Raw genomic sequence first — 25,566 nt, 5'->3', positions numbered from 1 at the left:
TCTGCCCCCAGGATGATCTGGCTTCTGGCGCCAAGGGCCAAGAGGGGATGAGGGTCTGGGACTGGGTGAGGCCCCTGTTGTCATGTGCCGCCCTGGGCACCAGAGGAGGCTGAGGAGTCAGGCTTTTGCCTTCACATTTTAGTGCAGCTCGTGGACCTGTCTTGCCCTGTAGCATCCAGCCCTTCCTGGAAACAGCACACTGGCCTCTCTTCAAGGAGCCTGTTTATTCAGGGCGATCATAAATATCACAGCCTCGCTTTGGAGTAAACCTCAGGTCCCCAGGCCCGAGTCCTTTGGGACTGGCAGGGAGGCAGCTCTCGTGCTGCCACATCCAAGGACGAGAGGATGGCCCTCCGTGTGGAAGGCTGGCCCGCCTGGCGGTCCCACCTAGTTAGGAGCCAGGGCAGACCTACCTCTCTCTATGGGGAGACACTGTCCCCTAAAGCACCCCGACAGGCCTGAGAACAGAGAATGGCCTGAGTCGAGGCCTTGTTTCCCCGCTGCCAGCAGGGGAACCGGCTGGGCTCATGCGGCAGCTACAGGCGCAGCCTCTTGATGTCCTCGCTGCGGAAGTCTATGCGCAGGGCCAGCACCTGGCGCACTTCAGCAGGCGTGAGGCGCCACGTCAGCGGGCCTGAGTTGGCGCCCCAGTAATCTAGGATCTCTGTCACCTGTGGGAAGAGCAGAGAGGGTCAGCAAAGAGGGGCCAGCCTGAGGGGAGGCCCAGGAACTCCACCAGAGGCAATGCCAGGGCACTCAGGAAGGAGGTGGCCGGCAGGGCTGGGCTGCCGCTGGAGACCCAGGTTTTGTCTCTGCCTCTCCTCTGAGTCACCTTACTCTGGCAAGGCTAGGGGAGCCCCACATACCCGCTCCAGATTGAGGATCGTGGCCATCTGGGAGAGCCGGGCAAACTTGTCTCGGATGGTCCAGGTGGTCACCGTGGTAAGGTAGGCAATGAGTGACCTCAGCTCCTTGTCAAACTGCAGGCCGCCCAGCTGCAAGGGAACACGAGTTCAAGGCCTGGCCCTCCAGCCAAGCAGCACCAGCCCCCAGCTTTGCTCAGTGCTTGGCTGCAAGGCCAGCGGGGACTCGGATGTGCTTCAGTTGGCTCTGCTGCCTCAGGGCAGCACTGAGCCTAGATGCACAGGGCCTGGGGTAGCAGGGAGGGCACAGACTGGTCCAACTTAGGGAAAACAGTAGGGTGGAGGCCTGTGCTGTCTTCACGTTACCCGGTTGAAGGTGGACTTCAGCACCACTCTCTCCAACTCGACTGTGATGAGGCTGGTCACGAGGCTGGTCAGGCTGTCGTAGATGACTGGGGACAGGCCGGCCTGCACGCAGAGACTGACGTCAGTGGGGGTCCCACCTTGCCCCGCTGCCTCCATACGAGCTGTCGGGAATGCTTCCACGGCCTGGGGCTTGGAAGGGCATCCCGGGCTCCCAGCAGGAGTGCGATGAGAAGCCTCAGGGCGGCTGATTTGGCAGAGGTGGCGAATTCTACAGACTGGTCCTGAGAGCCCTTGCTCACCTTGAACTCTGCCATTTGCTGCTCCAGATTAAGGATGAACTGTTGAACCCAAGGATCGTTGGCCTCATAGTCACTGAATTCCTCCTACATCAGGAAGCAAGGTAGGTCAGCAGGGACTTCTCCAAGGACCATTCACTCCCACCCCACTTCCTCTCCTCTAGGGAAACACTTCTGTAGCTTATGACTCATCTAGCCTAAAGCCAGCTTAAAACCAGGCTGGCAAAAACTGCTGTTTCTGCATCATATTTCTGACCAGCAACTGAAGCGGTGGCCCAAACAACATGGTGAACCTCCCGGCAGTTCACCCCTCTTGTGTCTTGTGTTCTATAGGAATGAAAAGATTGTGTAGACATGCTCAGTTGTGCTTGACTCTTCTGTGACCCCATGGACTATAGCTCGCCAGGCTCCTCTGTCCATGCGATTTCTCAGGCAAGAATACTGGGGTGGGTTGCCATTTCCTCCTCCAGAGGATCTTCCTGACTCAGGGATCTAATGTGTGTCTCCTGCGTTGGCATGCAGGTTCTTTACCAACTGCACCAGCTGGGAAGCCATGAAAAGATGTGGGGCAAAAAGAGCCTCAATAAAAGAGAATACATCAAGGCAAACTCCTTTTAGATGTCTTTTGGAGCCCTCTGACTGCAAGAACAACCTGTTACTGGGAGGAAGCTAGCCTTCGAGGGTGAGGGAGATGAGCCTGTAAGACAGCTCCACCACTGGGGGCCAGGGAATGTGGGGCAATCCTGGGCTTGACAGCTGCCTGTGGTCAGGCTGACCTCCTCGATATTGTGGGAGACAGAGAGGAAGGTGTTGATCCAAGGCTGCACCTGCGGCTTGATGGCTGTGCTGTTCAGCTCTGTGAGCCCTTCCTGCAGGACAAGGCAGAGACGCGTCAGATGCGGGAGGCACGTGCCCCATCCCTTCCCTTTCTCCGCTCCGTCCACCCTTTGTCTGCCAGGGCATCCTCAGCTCGGAGCCTTTTCTGCAGGCCCTCTCTGAGATCTAGCAGAGATAATGCTGATCCAGGAGGCCAGGAACAACCTGTTCCTTTCGAGATATATCCTGATTCAGGTCCAGGCCAGAGATGCAGCCATGGGGTTGGTCTGATTTCTCAGCGCCTGGTACCAGGCAGCGCCTCCGGCTAAGGCCATGCAGGTCTGAGTACCCACGTGGTTCCGTTTCTCCTGAGCACCTTCCTGAGAGTGCCGGGCGCTGTGGAGGCCGAGTGGAGATTCTAGAGGACCCTAACGCCAGCTTGCCAACGTGACAGCAGCAGTGCTGAAAGCCTGGAGTCTTCAAGGGACTCGCACAAGTTCAGCGGTGGGCACTCTGCTCCCTCACGCCTTCTCCCCACCGCCCCCGTTCCCTTATATTGTGGAACCCACGATAAGCCAGTAATGGTAGTCTCAGAGCAAGACACAAGCCCAGGACTGGGGCTTACCTGCAAGAGGTCTCGGAATTTGCCGGACACGGCAGCCAAGTCAGAAAGGCAGCTGTCAAACTTAGCCTGGGCCTGCTCCCCTCCAATGCCTTGGCTGAACAGCTTGGTGCAGTCACTCTAGGAGAGAACACCCAGCCATCAGGCTTCTGAGCCCAGGGAATAGCATCATGACCACAGCTAAGATTTAAGAGCTTACTGGTGCCAGGACCAGTTTCAAGCATTTTACTTTTATTAAAGTACTTTTCTTATGAAGTAAGTACTATTATTATTTCCATTGTATAGATGAGGAGACTAAGGCACAGAGAAGTTAGTAATTGGCCTAAAGTCACACAGCACTGTCATGAAGCCGGGGATTACAGCTCCAGAGCACCTGTTCGTAAACTCCGCACGGAGGCTGAGTAGTAGAGAGCGCACAGGGACGCTGCTCTGGGTTGCCAGGAGCTGCCTGCATTTCCTATAGCCTCCTCAGTTTGTGCTGTTTTGGCTCCAGCAGGAGCAGCAGTGAGGAAGAGCTGCTAAGGGACCAAAATCCAGCAGACTAATTAATGTTACAGAAAAAGTCAGGGACACAATTTAACGTGCCATGACCTAAAAACAACAGTGACGGCCACCGTGTTGAATACTTACGATGTGAGAGACTATGCTACTGGTCCTTTGTGACTATTGCTCTTATTTTATTCCATTTTAAGACCATTTTGGGGTGAATTCCTAAGCTGGTCCAGTTTACAGCAGCCCCCTGAGCCTCCCTCAGGAAGCCCACCAGTGCGGAGGCCCTCTCCTTGTGTCTGCTCCAGGCCGCCTCAGGTGGCCCAGCCCTAAGGCCAGCGCTCAGCACCAGCCTCAGCACAGAGCCCTGTGCTTTTGCAGCAAAGCGCCTTCACAGGTACTGGTGCCTGCCGGGAGGCAGGAGCCTGGCTCCTCTCCTCTCCCAGAGGCGGCGTTCAGGAGTGGAGTGGAGCTAGGCTCTTTGTTTTCTAGTATTTAACAAAGTAAATGCTCCATGCTGTTGTGTGTAACTACTGATACAATCATTAACCACCACTGCATGCTGCTCATATGCCAGGTGCTTTATAGTCTTAATTCTCACAACAAACCTGTGGGGCAGAGACCATCCTTCCTGTTTACAAGAGAGAAAACTGAGGCTCAGGGAGGTCAGAGAACTTGCCTCAGGCCCCACAGCTGGCCAGTGGTCAAATGGAGATGTGAACTCAGGGGTTCTGACTGACAAGCCCAAGTAACTTCCATTGTTATATGGCCTTCTCTAAAAAACGATGACAACAACTGGCTCTCTACAGGGTTAAGTGAACCCTACATATTTTTTTGGCTGTGCCACTCAGCTTGTGGGATCTTAGTTCCCCAATCAGGGATTGAACCCATGCCCTCACAGTGAAAGCGCAGAGTCCTAACCGCTGGACTGCCAGTGAATTCCCCTCAGAATCATTTTTATCTCAAAATTTATGGAAGACTTTATTATTTTTATAAAGTGCTTTCAATCCTGTTTTTTTTTTTTTTTTTTTAACCAGGCTACCCAACAAACCAGGAGCAGGGCCCCATGGAGATCTGTATTTCATTTCATTGATGACAGAAGTGAGGCTCAGGGATTTGTCCAAGGTCACATGCCAAGTATGTGCTGAAAGAGCTAACCTGAATTCTGATCTCCCAACTCATGGGTCATAATCTTCCTGTAGTTCAGAGATGCGCTGCTACTATCTCAATCACTAACAAACCCCCTCAAGTGCTCTGAGGAAGGGCCGGCTCAATGCCAGGAATGCCACGGCCCCAGCAGGAGAAGCGCACAGGGCTCACTCTCAACAGGAGGCATGGGAAGGCCGCAGAGAGCCGACAGCCAGGGTCCCCTTTACCTCAAGCGTCTTTTTCAAAGTGGAGATATTTTCACTGCAGACTTCCACGTTGTTCAGCGTCACCTGGGAGACAGGACAGAAGAACATCACTTCCTGCTCACTGTTGTTGGTACCCATTCCTGAGGTTCAGGGCAGCTAAGGACCACCCTCAGCACTGTCACCAGGCAGGGGGCTCAGGTCTCAGCAGGCAGCATGGTGCACCAGGCTTGCCCTTTCTCCAGGGCCTGACACAAAGAGGCAGAGAAGCTATCTGACCTCAGAGGTAGAGATATAGGGTTTCAGGTCTTTTTGTTCCATGTGTAGGCATACAAGTCTGGGAGAAATCCTGGGCCTCCAAACCTCCAAGCCAAGGTCAGGGATGCAAAGGCTGTCACTGATTTAAGAAATGCTTCCTGAGAGCCTATTACCTATCAAGTATTTGCTCAACCATTAGGTCTCTGGTTCTGCCAAATACCTTCTGCAAAACAAGTACAGCTGACCCTTGAACAACACTGGGGTTAGGGACACAGTAAAAAGTCAGCATATAACTTATAGCTGGCCCTCCAGGTCTACGTCTGTGCATGCGTGCTAAGTCACTTCAGTCGTGTCTGACCCTCTTTCAGACCCTATGGACTGTAGCCCACTAGGCTCCTTTGTCCATGGGATTCTCCAGGCAAGAATACTGGAGTGGCTTGCCATTTCTTTCTCCAGAGGATCTTCCCAAACAAGGGACTGAACCTGCGTCTCTTGTGCCTCCTGCATTGGTGGGCAGGTTCTTTACCACTAGCGCCACCTGGGAAGCCCACCTGCATCTGTGAATCTGCATCCATACATTCAACTGTGAATTACAGAGCTATAGTATTTACCACGGAAAAAATCCATGTATAAGTCGATCTGTGCAGTTCAAACCCATGTTGATAATACAGTCAACTGTATTATTAAGCCAGCTCACAGGGGTAAACAAGACACCTAAGAGGGTGAAATGACTCAACAAGGTCAGTCAACTCTTGATTCAGCAAATATTTAAAGTGCCCACTATGTGCCAGGCACTGTGGAAGGTACTGGGAAGAAACTGGTTAACAGAAAAATTCAGCCCCTTGTAGAGTATACATTCCTGAAGCAAAGTCAATAATAAATGTCAGGGAGGGATAAGCGCCACAAGGAAACATAAAGCAGAGGAGGAGGATAGCGATTCAGCGAGCGACAGGCCACAGCATTAGCGCCAGCATTAGAATTTAGGTTTCCCCACTCCAGGTCAAGGGCTCCTTTCTCTATAATTCACCTCCGTATGAGCTTGATGCACAAACACCAATTGTAAAAAGCAGTGGTGACAAAAATGGCAATTAAGGTAGAAACTGTGATGGCCATTTAGAGGAAAGAAGCCAGGCACACCAGGAAGCTCCATGGCAGAGCTGGTACCTGAGAGGGACTCAGGAGGCAAGGAGATAATTCTGGAGAGAAAGGCGAGTGCATTTCTCCACCCCCACCAGCTTCTGCTAGTCCACTGTCCTATTTGATATTATCGTAATGGTACTTAGGATTATCTGGTATTGTCTTATTTGTTTCTTGTTTGCCTTTCCCACTCGAATGAGAACTCCACGAAGGCAGGGATCTAGTTTGTCCAAGAGAACTTTCTTGATGATGGCAATGTTCTAAATCTGAATTGTCCAGTACAGTAGCAATAACCATGTGTGGCTACTGAGCACTTGAAATGTGGCTGGTGCAACTCCGCAACTGGATTTTTAGCTTCAAGTTAAATAGCCACAGCATACTGGGCAGTGCAGCTCAAAAACCCACAACAGTGCCTGATACACAGAAGTTTCTCAATAAATATTTGTTGAATGAATGAATAACTATCTTCTGGAGAAAGGATAATAAAGGCAAATGCAGAGTGGCAGAAAACCCCAAAACACATCTGGAGACCAGGAGAGTCGGGGGTAGACGTGCAGGGAAATGACACGAGGTGGGGCTGCAGAGACGGGTGATGTCAGCCTGGGGCGCAGGTGCTACGCGGTCCTGGACGCGGGGTGGGGCTGAGGAATGTGTAAAGCGGGTGGACACTATATGAGCACCGATGTGGTTTGCGAATACTGATCTGGAAGCCGCTGTGTGGGAGAAGTTTGAGTCTGAGACAACCGCGCTCCCCTTTGACGGGTGTGCTAGTGCCACGCCCAGGAAGGTCGAGGTGACAGGGAGAAGCGGATGCTTCAAGAGGCGAGCCAGAAACTTCAGGATTTCTGGGTGAAAGAGGCTCAGAACCCCAGGGACGGGGACTGGATGTCCCTTTTGCCTTTCGCAGGAACACTGCCCTTGTCCGCCTCCTGCAGCCGGCGCTGGAAGGCCATGCTGCTGGCAGTGCTGCTGCAGCTGCGAGCATGCTGGATGGATGACACTGGAGGCGTCCCTTTCGCGTGTCGCAACACCTGGCCACCAACATCACCAGCCTCCGGAGACGCAGCTGCACTGTCACGACAGCTCAAGGATGGAAGCCATAACATCAATGTTTCCAAGGCATTTGAGGGCATAAGAAAAATCTGTCATGAGGGGAAAATGGATTTGGGTTCAAGTAGTATTGATTTCAAAGTTTCCTTGTACTGACAGTCCTTGTAAGCATGGATTCACTGGGCTTATCCCAGCTCACAGTGACTGATATATCAGCACCGTCGGGGAATTCATCTTGACAGCCAAATAAATCAAGGTGACATAAGAAGTAGGCCCTGTGGTGCGAGTGATGACATTTTAAGTACTTGGCGTCAGGAAAACTAGAAAACTGTCACCAAGCATTTAGCATCACCTTTTCTTGTCGGCCTTATCTTCTGGGCCTCAAACAATGGAGCTGTCTGAATGGGAGCAGCAAATGTGTGAGCGCATAGCAGCCAGCCTACTGGGGACCCATGGAGCCAAGGGATGGAAAACAGGACTAGAGGGACAGATGTGCCAGACTCAGGAGGCCCTCAGCAAAATGCCCAGGCAAAGATGTTTAGTTTTGATGTGGTAGGTAGCAGGGAGTCGTTTCTGAGCCGAGAAATGAAAGTTCTGTGAAGAATGAAATAGAATGCAAATAAAAATGAAAAATTAAAGTCAGTTCATGATTATATGAAGCTGGTTGCCAGAAATGCTGGCAAAGTTCTCTAAAGGTACAGAGGCAATAATTTCTTGGACAGAATCCTGTTGTGTTTTTTTGGCAACAACCATGACATCCTAAATCGACAGGACCCATGCTCAGGGAAAATATTTTCAATGACAAGGAGAAAGTAGGACTGCCTGAATAGACTTCATTGGATCTGTCTGAGGACTGGTTACTGTGGTTTTCCCTTGCATGGGGACAAGGTAAAAATTAGCATGTTTAGGCTTCTGTCTCTGAAACCAACGTCTCAACTTTTTTGATGTCATAGTTCCCTTTAAGAATAATAAAAGCTTAAGAACCTTGCTTCCAGAAAAAAACACATATACATTTTTGCATCCCCTGCAGGGTGTTCAGGACTCCATCTGTGGACTGCTGTCGACTGAGAGCTCCACTGTCGGATGTTTCCTTCAGGTCTCTGAACCCCAGGAGCCGAGAAGAGTCTGGCTAACGCAGGGAGGGCAGAACGGCCTCTGATAGCACCGTACCCACACACGCCAAGACGGCAGGTGCCAGAAAGGCCTGACCACAGGCCCAGGACTCATGTGCATTCTTTTGGGCTCATCACAAGTTGGTTGTTGCCCAGTATGAACCCTTTCATCCTCCCGTACTTTTTCCCCAGCTGTCACACACCTGTCATGTTGGGTAGTAGCGCTTGAAGAAGCTCACCTTCCTGAGGAGGCTGAAAGTCTAAGAAGTGTGCCAGAAAAGCAGTTTGGTAGGCCTAGTGGGTCAGCCCCCTCCCCCACTGTGGGCCATCCTCAGAGAAGCGGTCTGGGGGCTGGCACAGATGTCATCCAAGCCTGGTACTCAATGGAGCCCTTAACAGCTGGGGGTGCTCCTGGGAATGGGCACTGGGGAGCTCTGAGGCGGCCAGCCTTCTTGGCAGGAACAGGACATGTCCTGGCTCAGGCTGCTCTGAAAAAGGTCCCTAGATTTAAATGGTTTCAGAACCTCTAGAAGGAGCCTTCCCTAAAGGAGGAATTTTCCGCCTCTGCAGACACTGAAGGAGAAGTCTCCAGTCGACGGCTGGCTAACCGTGGCGCAGCCCAGCCCCCACCTGCGGGGCCACCTACCAGGAAGGACAGCTTGGCCTCGTCGGTGCTCTCGATGCCTTTGGTGCCGAACTTGCCCTGCTGGAGGCTGCTGTGCACGATGCTCACGGCACTGGTCACCCCGCGCTGGATGTCCTGCAGGGTGGTGGCTGGGAAGCCCATCCGCAGCTTGTGACACAGGACGTCCCTGGGGCAGAGGGGCACACGGGGACTGGCAGCACACAACCTGGCCTCCAGGACGGGCGCACCAGCGGGCTCACCACCCCGAGCCAGCAGCGCAACCTGCTCTTCCCAGGGAGCAGGAGGCCCTGAGCAGTCAGGGCCTGAGAGGCCGCAGCCCCTCAAAGGCACTGATGGGGCCGGCTCCTGACTGACTGCGAGGCTGTCACCGAGCGGCGCTGAGCTCCAGCACGCTCAGGAGGAAGCACGGCTCGGTGAAGGCAGCGCCATGTGAGCGTGGAGACAACAGCATGTGAAGGTCAGGCTCCACTCCGCGCTCTACCACTCATGAGGTGTGCAACCTCCCTGGGCCCCGGGTCCCTCATCGACAGAAGAGAGCCAGTGGCTCCCACCTCACAGGGGCACTGTCAGGAGTGAACGGGAGCAGGGCATCGGCACAGTGCCTGCCTGGTAGCAGAGGTAAGTATCACCATTAACATTACAGCTGTTGCCTTCATCTGAGGTGCCTGTTCCCTTTCCTCAGTCTGAGGGCCAGAAAGAATCCAGTCCAGGAAATACAGATTTGGCCTATGAGGTATCGGGGTGCTGCACAACTGCCTGGAGTCAAGGATGTGGTGCTATGGATAGGAGCTTATAGCCTGTATAGAATTGAACTTGAATCATAAGGGAAAATAAGGGAGAAACAAAATGGGCCCCAGGAATCCAACAGGAGGACCCTTCCGCCTCCCAGAGAGTGGAAAGGGTGGCGGCTGTACCTGAAGTCAGACTCCAGCTCTGTGGTGGCGAGGTTGATCATGGCGCAGAGGCAGTCGATGCTAGAGCTAGACAGGGCCCGGCCGATGCACTTCTTAACAATGTAGAAGACGTCATCCACCATGCTGGATGTCAACTGGCCCTTCTCATAGGTGTCCAGCGCCACAGCCTACCCCAGAGGCAGATTGCCCAGTGAGGGCCCCAGTTCTGTCATGGTCCCAGATAGTCCTGTACTTTGTCTGTGCTTTTCCTAAAATAGCTTGTTCTGGTCACCGCTTGGAGTGGCTCCTCCTTGCTAACAGTTCACTTTCCTACTGATCACCAATGTTAGGAAACTAAGTAGTTACGGTGTCTGCCTCGAGAATATCTGGTATGCAGGATGTAAGACACCAGGGGAGGCCCATCTTCTCCACGGCTCCTCACCCACACACTGCTATGGAGGCGGGGGGCAGAGAGGCTCCCGAGGAGCTGAAGTGCTCTTCTAAGACCCTTGGGGAAGAAGTCCCATCTGGGTCCATGAAGAGCCTGATCACCCCAAAGATGCCCTCTGACCATTCAAAGCAGTACACTTAGTCGGCATGCCAGGGTATTCTCAAAGCAGGACCGAGAAATATGACATGCCTCGGCCGTCAGCCTGGCTTCCTGGACAGGATGCCCCATCTCTGGCGGGGCGGGGGGAGGGGGGTTCTTCTCTCCTACCTTGTTGACAGTCTCCCTCATGAAGTACTCCTCCATGGTGATATATAGACCAATGAGCTCCTGCATGGTGCAGCTCAGTAGGCAGTTATTGAGGAGTCTGTCCAGGCACTTCTGGTGCTCTAGGAGACAGCCAAGAAAGGAATACTCACTCTTCTTCCCCAAAGGAAATAGATCTTTTTTTTTTTTAGGTCCCTTTCTAGGCTCTGTTCCAAGTCTGTACATAATTTACATGGTTACAATCACAGTACTGATACAATTCTGTATCCTGCTTAAAAATTACATCATAAATATTTCATTGTTTCTATGTAGTTTTTCTTTTTAGCTTACTGATCTTTAACAGCTGTGTGATATCTTATGTAGATAGTCCATATTTTTTTTAATTACTGTTTTTAGACAATGCGTTATTTCCAAACATTTTGGCATTATTAGAGATAACTGAAAATCACAGTAATTGGAGATTGCAGTTTTTAGATTTTTCATTCTATAAAAAGTGCTGTCCAACAAAATTTTCTGTGATAGGAATGTTCTGTATCTGCTGCCTAATGTAGTAGCCACTATTAAGTACTTGGAATGGGCTTAATATGATTGAGGAACTGAATGTTAAATTTTATTTAATTCTGTGAAAAGTGAAAGTATTCGTTGTTCAGTCCTGTCTGGCTCTTTGTGACTCTATGGACTGTATGTAGCCTGCCAGGCTCTTCCTTCCATGGAATTTTCCAGGCAAGAATACTGGAGTGGTTAGCCCTTTCATTCTCCAGGAGATCTTCTTGACCGAGAGACTGAACCTGCATCTCTTGCATTGCAGGCAGATTCTTTATCATCCTGAGCCACCAGGGAAGCCCTTATTTAATTTTAATTAAAATTTAAATAGTTACCTGTGGCTTGTGGCTACTGTATTAAACAGCACAACTCTGAACACACATGGTCATTATTAACAGCAATAAGTACCAAACTCCAAATGCGCTCAAATCCTCTTTTAAACACCAATTCAGGGACTTTATTGGTGGCCAGTGGTCAGGATTCTGTGCTCCCACTGCAGGAGGCATGGGTTTGATTCTGATGGGGAAACATGATCTCACAAATCTTGTAGCAATGCCCAAAACAAATAAAAAAAACAAACCACCAGGTCATATAAATAATTCCCTTGCCATGCATTATTGGTACAAGCCACGCAGATTGCCACAGATGCTGGGTGAGTTTCAGGTCTCCAGTTAAGAGAATTCTGCATATACTCAACCAGAAGGGATTAAACACTCTTCTTAAAAACCTGGAGTCAGTGTGTCAGTAAAATAGGACGGTGGCACACCTTTTTAGTCAACATATTTATTCCTTCAAAAATTGTGACTGAGAGAACGGGGAGACTGAGGGAGGGAGTGAAAGGTTTTCTCAATATTATGCTTCAATACTACACGAGGTGTAATTTATATAGCATAAAATTCAACCATTGTATATGTGCAATTCAATGATTTTTTTTTCAGTAACTTTATGTTTTGTAACAATAGCCACAATCCAGTTTTAGAATATTCTTATCACTCTTTAAAGTTCCCTCATGAAATTATGTATATTTTTTTGTTCTATCAACCTACCTATCTATCATGTGCACATACTGCCTACTTAAACACCAGTCCTGAAATCTGAGCTGGTGAGGAAGCAGGGTGTGGGGAAAAGAACAGGAGATTCACTGAACCATTCTTGCCTTTAGCCATTTTCATCTGTACAATGATTAGGTGGCCTCAAAGACCCAGTCCAATTCTAAAATCTGGTAAGTCCAGATTTCCTCCTGAGAGTCAATTTGTCCACAGATCTTCCCCAGAGACTAATAAGCCCCAATTATTTCCTCATTAAAAGAATCTGTGACTTAACTAGTAGAAAACAGAGCCAACTACACCCCGACCCATCCCAGGGAACACGGGCAACACCTTTTACCTTGTTTGACTTCTTCTGAGGCCATGGAGTCCCCCACCTCAAAATCTGAGCTGATCCTTTTCCTGAGGAAGCGTAGGTAGAGCTCACTGCGGGCATTCATCAGGGTGACCTCAGTCAGGATAGGATCCAGTTCCCTAAGACACGTGGAGCAGAAGGCACAAGCAGGACACTGGACCCTTCAGATAAAAGAGCTGCAGGGCAAATAGAGTCCTGAAGCCCCTCCCCCAGGCCCAGGGGGGTCAGCTATGCCAAGTGGTCCTTCTGGCTCTGCTGGCCCAGCTGTGGCCAGAGACGGTGGCCAACCACATGTTCCATTTTCATGTTTCACCTGAATTATTCACCCCAAAAACGCTGCCAGAGTTGCATAAGAGATGGGGAGATGTATTTTTATTTTCAGTGTAATATGCTCAGTCGTGTGACTCTTTGTGACCCCACGGACTGTAGCCCGCCAGGCTCCTCTGTCCATGGGATTCTCCAGGCGAGAACACTGGAGTGGGCTGCTCTTTCCTTCCCCAGGGGATCTTCTCAACCCAAGGATTGAACCCGTGTCTCCCGCATTGGCAGACAGATTCTTTACCACTGAGCCACTAGGGAAGCCCGTATTTTTGTCAGTGGCTCGAGTGAAAATGATCTATCTTTCATGTAAAACAAATCATGCTTCCCTAACCCCTCATGTAGCTGTGGTGGAATTTTTTAGGATACATCCTTAAACTGTGTCCCACACCCATCACCTACCTAGATAAAAAGCCAAATCAATCTTGGAAAAAAAATGTTAGCGGACTCACACTTTCCAATTTTAAAACTTATCACAAAGCTAACAGCAAACAAGGCAGTGTGGTTTTACTGACATAAGAACAGACATATAGATTAATAAGAGTCCAGATATCTTGACATTTATGGTCAACTGATTTGCAACAAGAATGCTAAGACAATTCAATGAAGAAAGAATATAGTCTTTTCAACAAACTGTACTGGGATAACAAATAGCCACTTATAAGGAATGAAGTTGATCCCCTCCCTCACATTTTAGACAAAATTAACTAATTTTCCACACTGACGTCCAAGAGACCTTTTCAGGACGTAAATCCGGTCATATCGTAATCAGGAGTTTTCCACAGCTCTTGGGATACAAACACCAAACGGCCTGACTTGACAACCTCGCTAGACTCACCTCATGGCAGACTCTCTCCAATTCCCTGCACTTCAGCTGTACTAGCCTTCTTTGGGTTTTCAATACAGGGAGTCTTTGCACATTTTCTCTCTCCTCTACCTGGAACACATTTCACCTTATTCTTATTTACTCTTTTTTTAATCTTTTTGGCTGCGCCACGCAGCATGTGGAATCTTAGAGACTGAACTCATGCCCCTGCACTGGGAGCACAGAGCCTTAACCACTGGGCCACCAGGGAAGTCCCTCTACTTACTCATTAGAAAAATGAAAGGGAACTTTTTATTTCTTTCCTGTAAGGGTATAGCTAATTAACAATGTTGTGATAGTTTCGGGTGAACAGTGAAGGGACTCAGCCATACGTATACACTTATCCATTATCCCCTTCTATTTACCCTTAAAGTCTCAGATGTAAGATCATGTCCTCAGGATTCCCTTCCTTGAACTTCATCAGCCCAGGTTATATCCCTTTATTACATGCTTCCCTGTACTCTATGCTCAGTACACTGTAATGATTAACAGCACCAACTCTAGACCCAGACTGCAGCATTGATAATGATCTAGTATTCTTGACAAAACACAAACATGTTATACATATGCTTTTGTTTGTATGCTATATTCCATTCTAAAAAGAGAGTCACAGATAAAGTATTCTTAAAATGTAAACCACACTGTAAGAGAGCAGCCTCTGAATGATACTTGACTAGCGATGCAAACTTCCATGGAGTGAAGAAAAGAGGATTATTACCTTGGCTCTATTTTTTCTGATGTAGAATTTCTCATCAAGTTGCTCTGGACATGCCGAAACTGCAATATATCACAGAAATGAGAATAATCTTCCCCTCCCTCCTTCTATCTGCTTCCTGCTGGTCCCTCCAGACTTTTGGTATAAGAATGTTTAGATTTAGTTTGTTTAACAGGTAAGTTAAAAGGAGGCTCTCAACGGGAGGTGCCAAAGATTTACTTTTGATTTATATGCTAATGTTCACCTCTATTATTGTACTTAAAAGTGATGCTAGTGGTATTCCAATGAACTAATGTCTAGTCTTCTAGAGTTCTAGAAATTAAACTATATGGGGTTACTCCTATTTCTAAGTTCTATTCTTATTTAATCTGCTCAAAGGAATGGAGAAACAAAGTTCTGAAAAAGCATATGTTACCTTCAGCCCTTACTTTATAAACAAAGGTCTGTCTAGTCAAAGCTATGGTTTTTCCAGTGGTCATGTATGGATGTGAGAGCTGGACTATAAAGAAAGCTGAGCGCCAAAGAATTGATGCTTTCGAACTGTGGTGTTGAAGAAGACTCTTGAGAGTCCCTTGGACTGCAAGGAGATCCAATCAGTCCATCTTAAAGGAAATCAGTCCTGAATATTCATTGGAAGGACTGATGCTGAAGCTGAAACTCCAATACTTTTGGCCTCCTGATATGAAGAACTGACTCAATGGAAAAGACCCTGATGTTGGGAAAGATTGAAGGCAGGAGGAAAAGGGGATGACAGAGGATGAGATGGCTGGATGGCATCACTGACTTGATGGACATGAGTTTACATGAGTAAACTCTGGAAGTTGGTGATGGACAGGGAAGCCTGGCGTGCTGCAGTCCATGGGGTCGCAAAGAGTCAGACACAACTGAGTGACTGAATTGAACTGAACTGATTCCTATTTTATCTGCTCAAAGAAATGGAGAAACCTAAAGTTCTGAAAAAGCAAATGTTACCTTTAGTCCTTAAGGAATAAAGGGGAAATCTGAGACAGAATTATTTAACATTGAATAAGACCTTAGGAAATCAAATTCTCACTCAGTCACCAGATGGCAATGCTGCACATTCTGTGATTGACAAGTGGTTTACTGTTTCTGTTGTGTTCATTTTAGGAAGCCCTTTCTATTTCCTTCTCAGCCTTGTACTGAGGCCATTATCACCTTGACAACACCTCCCGTCCAAAGTAAGCTGGGGAGTGGGAAGATGCAGGCCAGTCTGCATTCGACGTCTTTATCCCACTTGTATCTTCTTTGCACTCCCCACCCCCCTCAGCCTCCCTGCCCCTGATTTATTCCCTTCAGCGCTGCTGGCTAAGGGTGCTTCCAGCCCCCGTCAGCTTCCCCTGCTCACCTGCTGTCGGTAGTCCCTCTGCTTGATGAACTTGTCTACCACCTTCTCTACCTGCCTGTCACATTCCACCTGCAGGTATTTTATCAGGGTATAAAGTCTGCCTGGCCCATAATACGTTTCCACTATTGGCTGATGGGTCTCCACAATTCGGGCAATTCCTGGAAGGGAGAAAGGGAGAGGGCTGGATTCCAAATGTTCTTCCCACAGATGCACTCCTTTCTTCTATCCAGGACTGACTTGGGGTCTAACTCAACACTTTCTGGCTGTTTTACTTCCCAAATGAACACAAATGGTTCTTATTGGTGTCAGGAATTGCTAAGCAAATCTGTTACCTATGCACAGTGCGTGGTAAACAGCAGGCGTTTGATAAATTATACTAACAGTTTCTACAGGAGCATCTTTGGAAATGAGCATCACTCTCTCCCCTGTCGTTTTTTAGTTAAATACACTCTTGGAGTTTTATTCTCAAGGACAAGGGAGAACAAAACATCTGAGAGACTCTAATCTTTGAGAATCAGATACTGAATTGGGACGTTAATTCTCCAATAAACCAGTATATAGCAAACCACAGGATTAAAGTAAAGGCATCAGGCTGGTCAGGAGAAAAGAAAAGCTAGGATGCAGGTGCTGGAAGTGTCTGCAGTGGAGAAAGAGGCTTGCCTTCAAACAGAAGAGTCAGTGTATCTGCAAAGATGACTGCAGCTCTTCTATCACTCATGTCTGTGCCTAAAACCAGCAGGAGGTTCTCCTCAGCTTTACTGGCCACCTGAAAAAGTAGAAAATCCACAAATATTTCTTAGACCAAAGGTTAGCCTCAGTTTTTCTAAAAGACCTCCCAGTGGCTTTTCCCCCCATGTTTCCCTTGAAGCTAGAAAGCCTAGATGGCACAGAGGAGTGTCCCTTGGGGGCTGTGGGCTGTCCAAACCTCAGGCAAGACAAAGAACCTAACATGGCAGTTAACTCTTCTTCCATTCAGAGGGATTAATGATGCTTCCTTTTCCTTGATAATATCTACAGCTGTTAAACTGGGGAGAGAGTCCCAAGTTACAATAATTGTTTCAAAGAATAACTCAAGAGTTATTATTAATGGTGCTCTGTTGAGTAGCAGACAGAATCTGGGTACTTCTAAGCGAATTTTAAGGGATTAACAGTAGAAGCCCTTTCTAGGTTTCAGATAACAAAGTACTGATAAAAAAAAGTATTCATAGAAAAGTACCATAAATCAGTTACATTTCATTTCTTGTTAATTTTTAGAATGGGTCCCTTGGACTCCAAGGAGATCCAACCAGTCCATTCTAAAGGAGATCAGCCCTTGGTGTTCTTTGGAAGGAATGATGCTAAAGCTGAAACTCCAGTACTTTGGCCACCTCATGCGAAGAGTTGACTCATTGGAAAAGACTGTGATGCTGGGAGGGATTGGAGGCAGGAGGAAAGGGGATGACAGAGGATGAGATGGCTGGATGGTATCACCGATTAGTTTGAGTGAACTCAGGGAGATGGTGATGGACAGGGAGGCCTGGCGTGCTACGATTCATGGGGTCGCAAAGAGTCGGACACGACTGAGCGACTGAACTGAACTGAACACACACTTAAACATTCAAAAGGAACAAAGGAGTATTGGATGAAAAGTAATTCTTTCTCTTATCTATGTTTCTTGGTCTCCTAAGTTTCCTCTTGAGAGGTGACCACTGCTAACTGTCTCCCATACACCCCATGTTTATGTAACATACAATCTTTACTGCAGCTCTCTCCAACTTCAACATGAATGATGGCATGCTATTGTTTGACTTAGTTAGCCACATGTTAGAGAGTAAACTGTGTCTGCACATACGGAACTGTCACATTTTCCTGAATGGCAAAATAATGTTCCATTACACAGAACTGGGGGATGGGGACAGGATGCACTGTGACACACACTTAAAAAAAATAACAACTCTGTGCTCACACGCCTGTGAGGTTCCAGGGGAAGGTGAGCAGAGACTAAACTGAAGCCTGTTTCTTTTTCAGTTTTAACCTGCTTCATCTCAATTTCTGAGCTGCAAGCCTGGGGCTTTTTTCCCCTCCAAGTCTTATTTTGAGACTCAAGCCTGGTTGGTGTTGTTTAGTCGCTAAGTCATGTCCCGCTGTTTAGTGACCGCATGGATTGTAGCCCACCAAGTTCCTCTGTCCATGATTTTTCAGGCAAGAATACTGGAGTGAGTTGCCATTTCCTTTTCCAGGGCATCTTCCTGACCTAGGAATTAAACCTGTGACTCCTGCATTGGCAGGCAGATTCTTTACCACTGACCCATCAGGGGAGCCCTCAAGCCTGGTTACGAATCTAAAAACCCCTAACCAACATCTCTGAATGCTTTTATTTATTTATTTATTTTCCCAGTACCATTTATTTTATTATTATTATTTTAAATTTATTTCGCTGTGCTGGGTCTTAGTTGCATAACTCAGGATCTTCTATCTTCATTGAGGTATGTGAGATCTAGTTCCCCATCCAGGGTCCCCTACGTTGGGAATGTGGAGTCTTAGCCACTGAATCTGAATGCTTTTAAAAGAAGCCAGTCCCTGGTTGACAGCTTGGAAAAGGTGAGTCAACTTGTCAGAGAAATTACATTTTGATTTTCTTATGCTTTCACTTGGTCTGTTGGAATACGTCAGTAGATGTCCAGGCCACGCCTGGTGCAAAGTGGACTGGGAACAGTAAGTGCTGAATGAATGCGTGTACCCAGTCCCGCCAGGATACAGAAGAAGAGGGGATTCAAATCCAGAGGTATAAGGTATCCACAGAAAATGGACCCATCCAGTGCCCCGGTTTGCAGGCGGAGAACTGTACCATTATCCTGCCAAGCAATCAGGAGCCATACCTGCTTGCAAAGATATTCTGAGAACTTGCTTAATCCCTCCTCATGCAAACCCAGCAGTGGGAAGATCTTGAAGAAGCGCTCCACCTGGGGCAGATCCCCTTCCTTTGTGGCAACGGCAAACTTCTCTGCGACAATGGCTTTGAGACGCTGCTCGGCTTCCTGCAGCAGTTTCAGGTTGGCATCAATCATGCTGCCTGCACGATGGGGAGAAGATGAGAACTAATGTAGAGAACGGCACTGTGTTAGGTTTAGGCCACTTTGTCTGTGCGTTCCAAAAACAGGTATTGAACACTTAACTGTGTGCGAGACGCTGTACTAGCAATAGATGGTGAAGAGGTGAGTCAGCCACACCTTCACTGCCACAGGAGTCACAATCATCTTCAAGAAATGAGGTTTGTGCACAAATGACTATAGTAAAATTCAGTGTATGACAAGTGTCATGAGAAAGGTGCCCACAAGTCACATTTCTGGTTGAAGTAATCAGAAAAGGCTTCCCAGAGATGATATTTTGTTCCTCAAAGATGGGCAAGATTTTGATTTCTGAGTATGGGGTACATACGTTCTAGGCAAGGGGAATGAGAACAGCAAAGCAGTGACACAGAAAGATGAAGAGTATTTGCAGAGAACTGCAAGCAGTATTGGAGAAGGCAATGGCACCCCACTCCAGTACTCCTGCCTGGAAAATCCCATGGGCGGAGGAGCCTGGTGGGCTGCAGTCCATGAGGTCACTAAGAGTCGGACACAACTGAGTGACTTCACTTTCACTTTTCACTTTCATGCATTGGAGAAGGAAATGGCAACCCACGCCAGTGTTCTTCCCTGGAGAATCCCAGGGACGGGGGAGCCTGGTGGGCTGCCGTCTATGGGGTCGCACAGAGTTGGACACGACTGAAGTGACTTAGCAGCAGCAGCAAGCAGTATATAAGTGTTAGTGTTAGTCGCTCAGTCGTGCCCGACTCTTTGCGACGCCATGGACTGCAGCCCTCTGTCCATGAGATTTTCCAGGCAAGGATACTGGAGTGGGTTGCCATTTCCTTCTCCAGGGGATCTTCCCAACCCAGGAATCGAACCTGGGTCTCCTGCACTGCAGGCAGATTCTTTACCAACTGAGCTACAAGGGAAGCCCAAGCAGTATATACCCTGGTTTAAAGAGGAGCTCAACAAACGTGTACAATGAATGGATGTATGAGCGAATAGCATGAAAAAAGGCTAGAAAGACAAGAGTGGGTGGAGGTCATGGACGGTCCAGAACAGAAAGCTAAAAATTTACTTTTAATTGTATAAACAGGCAATATTGTCCAGTGTAAAGAACCCACTGGTCAGAGGAACAGTAGATCTGGATTGTTTTCTTTTCCATGAGGTAGGAATAACAACCTTTGCCCTGGGATGGTCTAGGACCTATACTGTGTCGTACTAGTACCAGACAAGAAAATTTCCTAAATTTCCTAATTTTCCTTTTCCTGATTGAGACTGCTGAGTTCAGATGACAGATGCTTGTAACGAAACTAGGAAGCAGCAGTTTGGGATGCCAACCTTCTTTGCCCTGTCGGCTGAGCTCGATGACTGACTTGTCTAGGCATAAGTAGCGATGAATGTGGGCTGCAGCCTGCTCATAATCTTCATTTCTCAAAGCAGTCTGAACTCCATCCATGCAGAACTTCAGGTCCAAGATGTCATCAGCTCTCTGAATGGCTTGATAGAGGCGATTCTGCATAAAGATTTGTTGCTTAGAAACAACGTCCTATTCTTTCAAAAGCATCTCTCCAGGAGGTAAGGAGTTTCAGGGGCTGAAGCCAAGTAACCAGAGATCTTTTACAGCCTTCACTGGTAAACTAAAAAACATTACTACTACCACTCACAAAACTTGTGGGTGATGGTCAATACTACTGACAAGCATCACACAGTTTTATTTATGTGACCAGTCATTTATTTTAATAAAGCAGTAGTGGAGATAATCCATATTTATATTTGGCTTATACTGTTAAATTTATAACATAATCATAGTATATCTGACATTTTGGGAACATGATATTGCAATCCAATTAATAATGTATGCATGTTGAGGTTTGGTAGAAACCAATCCAAAGCAATTATTCTTCAATTAAAAATAAATAAAATAATGTATGCAAAATTTATGGAAAGTATTTTTGTTTCAAATAAGCAAGAATGAGGAATTCCCTGGCCAGCCAATCCTAAGGACTCCACACTTTCACTGCTGAGGATGAGGTTCAATCCCTGGTTAGTGAACTAAGATCCCACAAGCCACACAGACAAAAAACAAACAAACCAAGCAAAACTCACAACCCAGATCCTGTGTTGTTCAATACAGTAGCCACTCTCCACCTGTGACTACTGAGCACTTCAAATGTGACTAATCCAAATTAAGATGCATACGTGTAAAATATACACTGGATTTCAAACTTAGCACAAAAATAAACAAGGTAAAAATGTCTCATTAATACCATTTAATAGTAACTTCTGAAATAATGGGTTAAACAATTGTTTATAAATTGTGAAAATTATTTTCTCCTGTTCTGCTTCTTAAAAAACAGTCACTGGGAAGTTTTAAATAACATATGTGGTTCATATTAGACTTTTTCTTTTCCCACCTGAATGACTTTTATTTCACTTTCTTGCCTAACTTCTCTGGCTAGAAAGTCTAGTACAATGTTGAAAAGCAGCAGCTAACATCCTTGTTTTGTTCCTGATCTTTTGGGGGAAGCAACTAGTTTTTCACCAGTAAGTATGATGTTAGCCCATCTTTAACATCATAAAGATGTTCCCTCTCTTCCAAGTTTGTTGAGTGTTTTCATCAAAACAGGTATTTAGTTTTGTCAAATGCCTTGAGTCTATGAGATGATCATGTGGTTTTTGTCCTTTATTCTATCAATTTGGTGTATTACATTAATTGATAGTCTAAAGCAGCCTTGCATGACTGGGATAAATTTCACTTGCCCGCAGTTTAGTCTTTTTTAACACGTTGCTGGATATGATCTGCTACTGTTGCTGAGGGTCTGTATGTCTATATCCATAACAGCTCTTGGTCTGGCGTTTTTCCTGCGATATCTTTCTCTTGTTTTGGTGTCTTGCATTAGGTTTCTATTGGATGGTCCTGCTCTAATTTCTAACCTGGTGGCTTCTTTACTGCCCTCTACTAACTCAAATATCAAAAGCTCAATGGGATTACCTTGGCCAGGTCAAGCTGACGGACTTTGCTTGACACATTCTCAGCTAGGTTGCAGGTAAAGGTGATCATCCCAGCCAGCTGCTTTGCATCTCCTTCAATCAACTGTAGATTTGGACTGGAGACACACATTGTCAGTATACATATCCATAGGAGTAGATGGTAAAAGAGATGAAAAAACATTTTTGCAGATGGAGACTATGTCTTCTATTAACACTTCTTTTGCTTGAGCATGCTTGCTTAGTCACTTCAGTCATGTCCAACTCTTTGAGACCCTATGGACTGTAAGTCTGCCAGGCTCCCCTGTCCATAAGATTCTCAAAGCAAGAATACTAGAATGGGTTGCCATGCCCTCTTCCAGGAGATCTTCCCAACCCAGAGATCAAACCCGCGACTCCTGCATTGCAGGCGGATTCTTTACCCACTGAGCCACTTGGGAAGTCAAACTTCTTTTGTATCTCCCCACAACTCTGCTCCATGCACTCTATTCATAGCTTTTTCTCAAGAGTGTTTTACTGAAAACTTAGGCTTATACTGAATAATAATTTAAATAAACACAAAGGACAGCCCTAAATAAGTACTGCCAAAGAACTAGAGTGCAGAATCTCCCCATTGCTAAGTGAGCATGAAATGCGCTAACCAACACTCTAAGAGGATGATGAAATCAAAGCAACTTTTATGACTAGCAAATATACAGAATACACAAAACAGGGGCTCTCAAACTTGAGCCATACATCAGAATCACTTGACATGCAGGTTAAGCTAGAGATTCTAGAGCCCCACCCCCAGAGTTTCTGGTATAGTAGGTTTGGGGTGAGGTCTCAGACTCTGCATTTCTAACAAGTTTCCAAACAATGTTGATACTTGCTGGCCCAAGGACACTTTGAGAACAACCTAACCACACCTGTGGGTATTCACTTTACCTGGAGGTAATTCTCCTTTCCAATTTAAACTCAACTGTCGCTGTACAACACAAAGTTAGGAAAAATAATAACTTATCCAGTGGACCCCGATGAAATTTAAAATAGCTCTTGCTGAACTGAAGACTCACCCCATCCGGTGGAGGGTGACCATTTTACTTTCAATGGTATTTTGCTGCTCCAAAAGAGCATCCAGCTCTCTCTCCACCACTTTCTGAAACAGAAACATCCTGTCATTAGCATGGTCAGAAAGAACGTTAAGAGTTATCTAATCTAACTACTTAGTTGAAGAGTAAATCCCATTTCAAATGTCTTCTTTCCTGTCATTAAGCTCCCTAGGGCTTTAACAAATAATATTTCATTGTTGCTGTTATTACATTACATAATAACTGATATCGTAGGCATATCTCATTCTAGCTTGGAGGTGAACACAACAAAGAGACGAAATAAACTTTTATTCAATTTCATTAGCATAGTGCCTAACACAGGGAGGCATTTAAAATATAAAGGCTCAAATAAAGAAATGAAACTTCTAAACTAGCAGTTATAAATAGTCTCTTCTAGTGTATAATCAGTACTCAGAAGCAATAAATAGAATTCTCTCTCACCCAAGTCAATTTTTGAATTACTTTTTAACTAATGTAATCTTCTTATGCTTGGGTTTCATCTGCAAAATAGGGATAGTACTATACACCCCTTACAGATGTTAGGTAAGCCAAACAATAACATACATAAATACAAACACAAAACCAATATTGTTCTGTCTGTAAGACTGACTTAATCTTTCCCCCCAAAGTATTGATTAACTCAATGAATGCAAGCTTAGTACTGAACTTTGCAAAGCACATCTTGCTGAAAAACGTATTAAAAACCGCTGGAGCTGTTGTAAGTCAATATTTGAAAATTCTCAAAGATACCAATGACCATCCCTGCTCCAGGCCGAAGCTGCCTTCTGTGCTCAACCTTCATAAAAGTTTGGTTTAGGGAACAACTACTAAACTATTAGATCACAGCTTAGATCTTTCTGCTGACTGGCAAGGAAGCTGGCTGGCAGTCAAAAATGCATTCACATCAAGTCACACAGAAAAGTAAAGAAGGCTGCAAGGAATGTTAGAAAGCATAAAGCCCACACTCCTCATTTGATATCATGCAGGGCTAAGTACAGCTTCCCTAGTGGCTCAGTGGTAAAGAACCCGCCTGCAAATGCAGAAGACAGGGGTCAGATCCCCGTCCAGGAAGATATCACAGGCAACAGAGCAACTAAGCCCATGCACCACAATCACTGAGCCTGTGCTCTAGAGCCTGGGAGCCTCAACTACAGAGCCCACCGGCCGGCAAATACTCAAACCCTCCTGCCCTAGAGTTGTGCTCTGCAACAAGAGAAGCCACACAATGAGTAACTCCTGTCACCATAACTAGAGAAAGCCCAGGCAGTAACTTAACACCCAATACAGCCAAAAATAATCTGCCTGCCAATGCAGGAGATAGGGGTCGATTACTGGATAGGGAAAATAATCTGGAGAAAACAGTAACCCATTCCAGTATTCTTGCCTGGGAAATCCCATGGATACAGGAGCCTGGCAGGCTACAGTCCGCAGGGTTGCAAAAGAGTCCGACACGATTTAGCGACTAAACAATAAGAGCTAAGTAAGTACAAGGGATGAAGCGACTTGTCCAAGATTAGACAGTTGTATCTGAATCTTAAAATCTTGAGTTTCTATAAAGCCCTGAATTAACCTGAAACACTAAAATTACACTCTTAAATCATTCCCAACAGAAGGAAGTCTTAAAATGCTTCGAGTTTATTTGCAATGATTTCCCGCCCAAATGAGATAACGAGGTAAGAGCATTTCAAAACTTTTAAACTGCTAAGTCGTTGCAAGAGAGCCTTTCTTCCTATTTTGAAAAGCAAGCGAGTCGGCGTATAACTCCTCAAGTCTAACTTTGTTCTAGCAGAGAAATCTGGCGATTAAGGGCCAAGGAAATCAATGGATGAGTGCGGGCAGATCGCCTAGGTAACAGGAAACATGCTTGGGGGCGTGAGACCGAGTAAACAGAGAGGTCGCGTAAACAGAGAGGTCGCTGCTGCTGCTGCTGCTGCTAAGTCGCTTCAGTCGTGTCCGACTCTGTGCGACCCCAAGCAGCCCAGGCTCCCCTATCCCTGGGATTCTCCAGGCAAGAACACTGGCGTGGGTTGCCATTTCCTTCTCCAATGCATGAAAGTGAAAAGTGAAAGTGAACTCGCTCAGTCGTGCCCGACTCTTAGCGACCCCTTGGACTGCAGCCCACCAGGCGCCTCTGTCCATGGGATTTTCCAGGCAAGAGTACTGGAGTGGGTTGCCACTGCCTTCTCCACAGGTCGCCCCACCTACGCTCAATTACACGCCTGCTTCTCGCGTAGGTGCTTTTTTGGTTCCTTGGCAAGAAGAGAACGTCCCACAGCCCGAATTTCCCACTGACGGCTCCTAGGCCCACTGCCTCTGCGTCCTTCCAGAAAAAGCTCAGCTCCCCCACCTCCTCGCCGCAGAGCCGTTCGTACACAGCCTCCAGCTCCTGCAGCTCGGTCAGGGAGCGAATGAGCTCGGTGGAGATTTCTGAGCAGCTGCCTCCTCCCACCCCGTCAGGCGGCCGAGGGACGCCTGACAGCTTTTGAGGGGAATCGAAGTCTGCCATCTTCGTCCCCATTCGTCGCTTCCGGCCCCGTGAGGCCCCCTCCTCGTTGGCGCAACACGTCTTTGGGGCTGTCCATGGAAGTGCCTAATGAATTTGTAGATTGTTTTT

General features: G+C 47.0%; 1 protein-coding gene across 1 annotated transcript; it reads right to left on the bottom strand.

The window, feature by feature from the left end:
• Positions 1–205: 205 nt before the first annotated feature.
• Positions 206–25,487, bottom strand: COG4 (component of oligomeric golgi complex 4). Its single transcript, XM_004014899.5, has 19 exons — positions 25,300–25,487; positions 22,917–22,999; positions 21,869–21,983; positions 20,215–20,389; positions 18,682–18,875; positions 16,484–16,589; positions 15,824–15,981; positions 14,461–14,519; positions 12,545–12,678; positions 10,619–10,737; positions 9,922–10,088; positions 9,008–9,173; positions 4,829–4,891; positions 2,967–3,083; positions 2,302–2,394; positions 1,529–1,612; positions 1,230–1,331; positions 867–995; positions 206–671 (listed from the first exon to the last, which is right to left on the bottom strand). The coding sequence occupies exons 1-19, from the start codon at positions 25,468–25,470 to the stop codon at positions 537–539; spliced, it is 2,370 nt and encodes a 789-aa protein (XP_004014948.2). The 5' UTR covers positions 25,471–25,487; the 3' UTR covers positions 206–536.
• Positions 25,488–25,566: the final 79 nt, after the last annotated feature.

The sequence above is a fragment of the Ovis aries genome, chromosome 14, assembly GCF_016772045.2.
Source record: "Ovis aries strain OAR_USU_Benz2616 breed Rambouillet chromosome 14, ARS-UI_Ramb_v3.0, whole genome shotgun sequence".
Classification (NCBI taxonomy): domain Eukaryota; kingdom Metazoa; phylum Chordata; class Mammalia; order Artiodactyla; family Bovidae; genus Ovis; species Ovis aries.
This window is presented reverse-complemented; position numbering and strand designations above follow the sequence as displayed.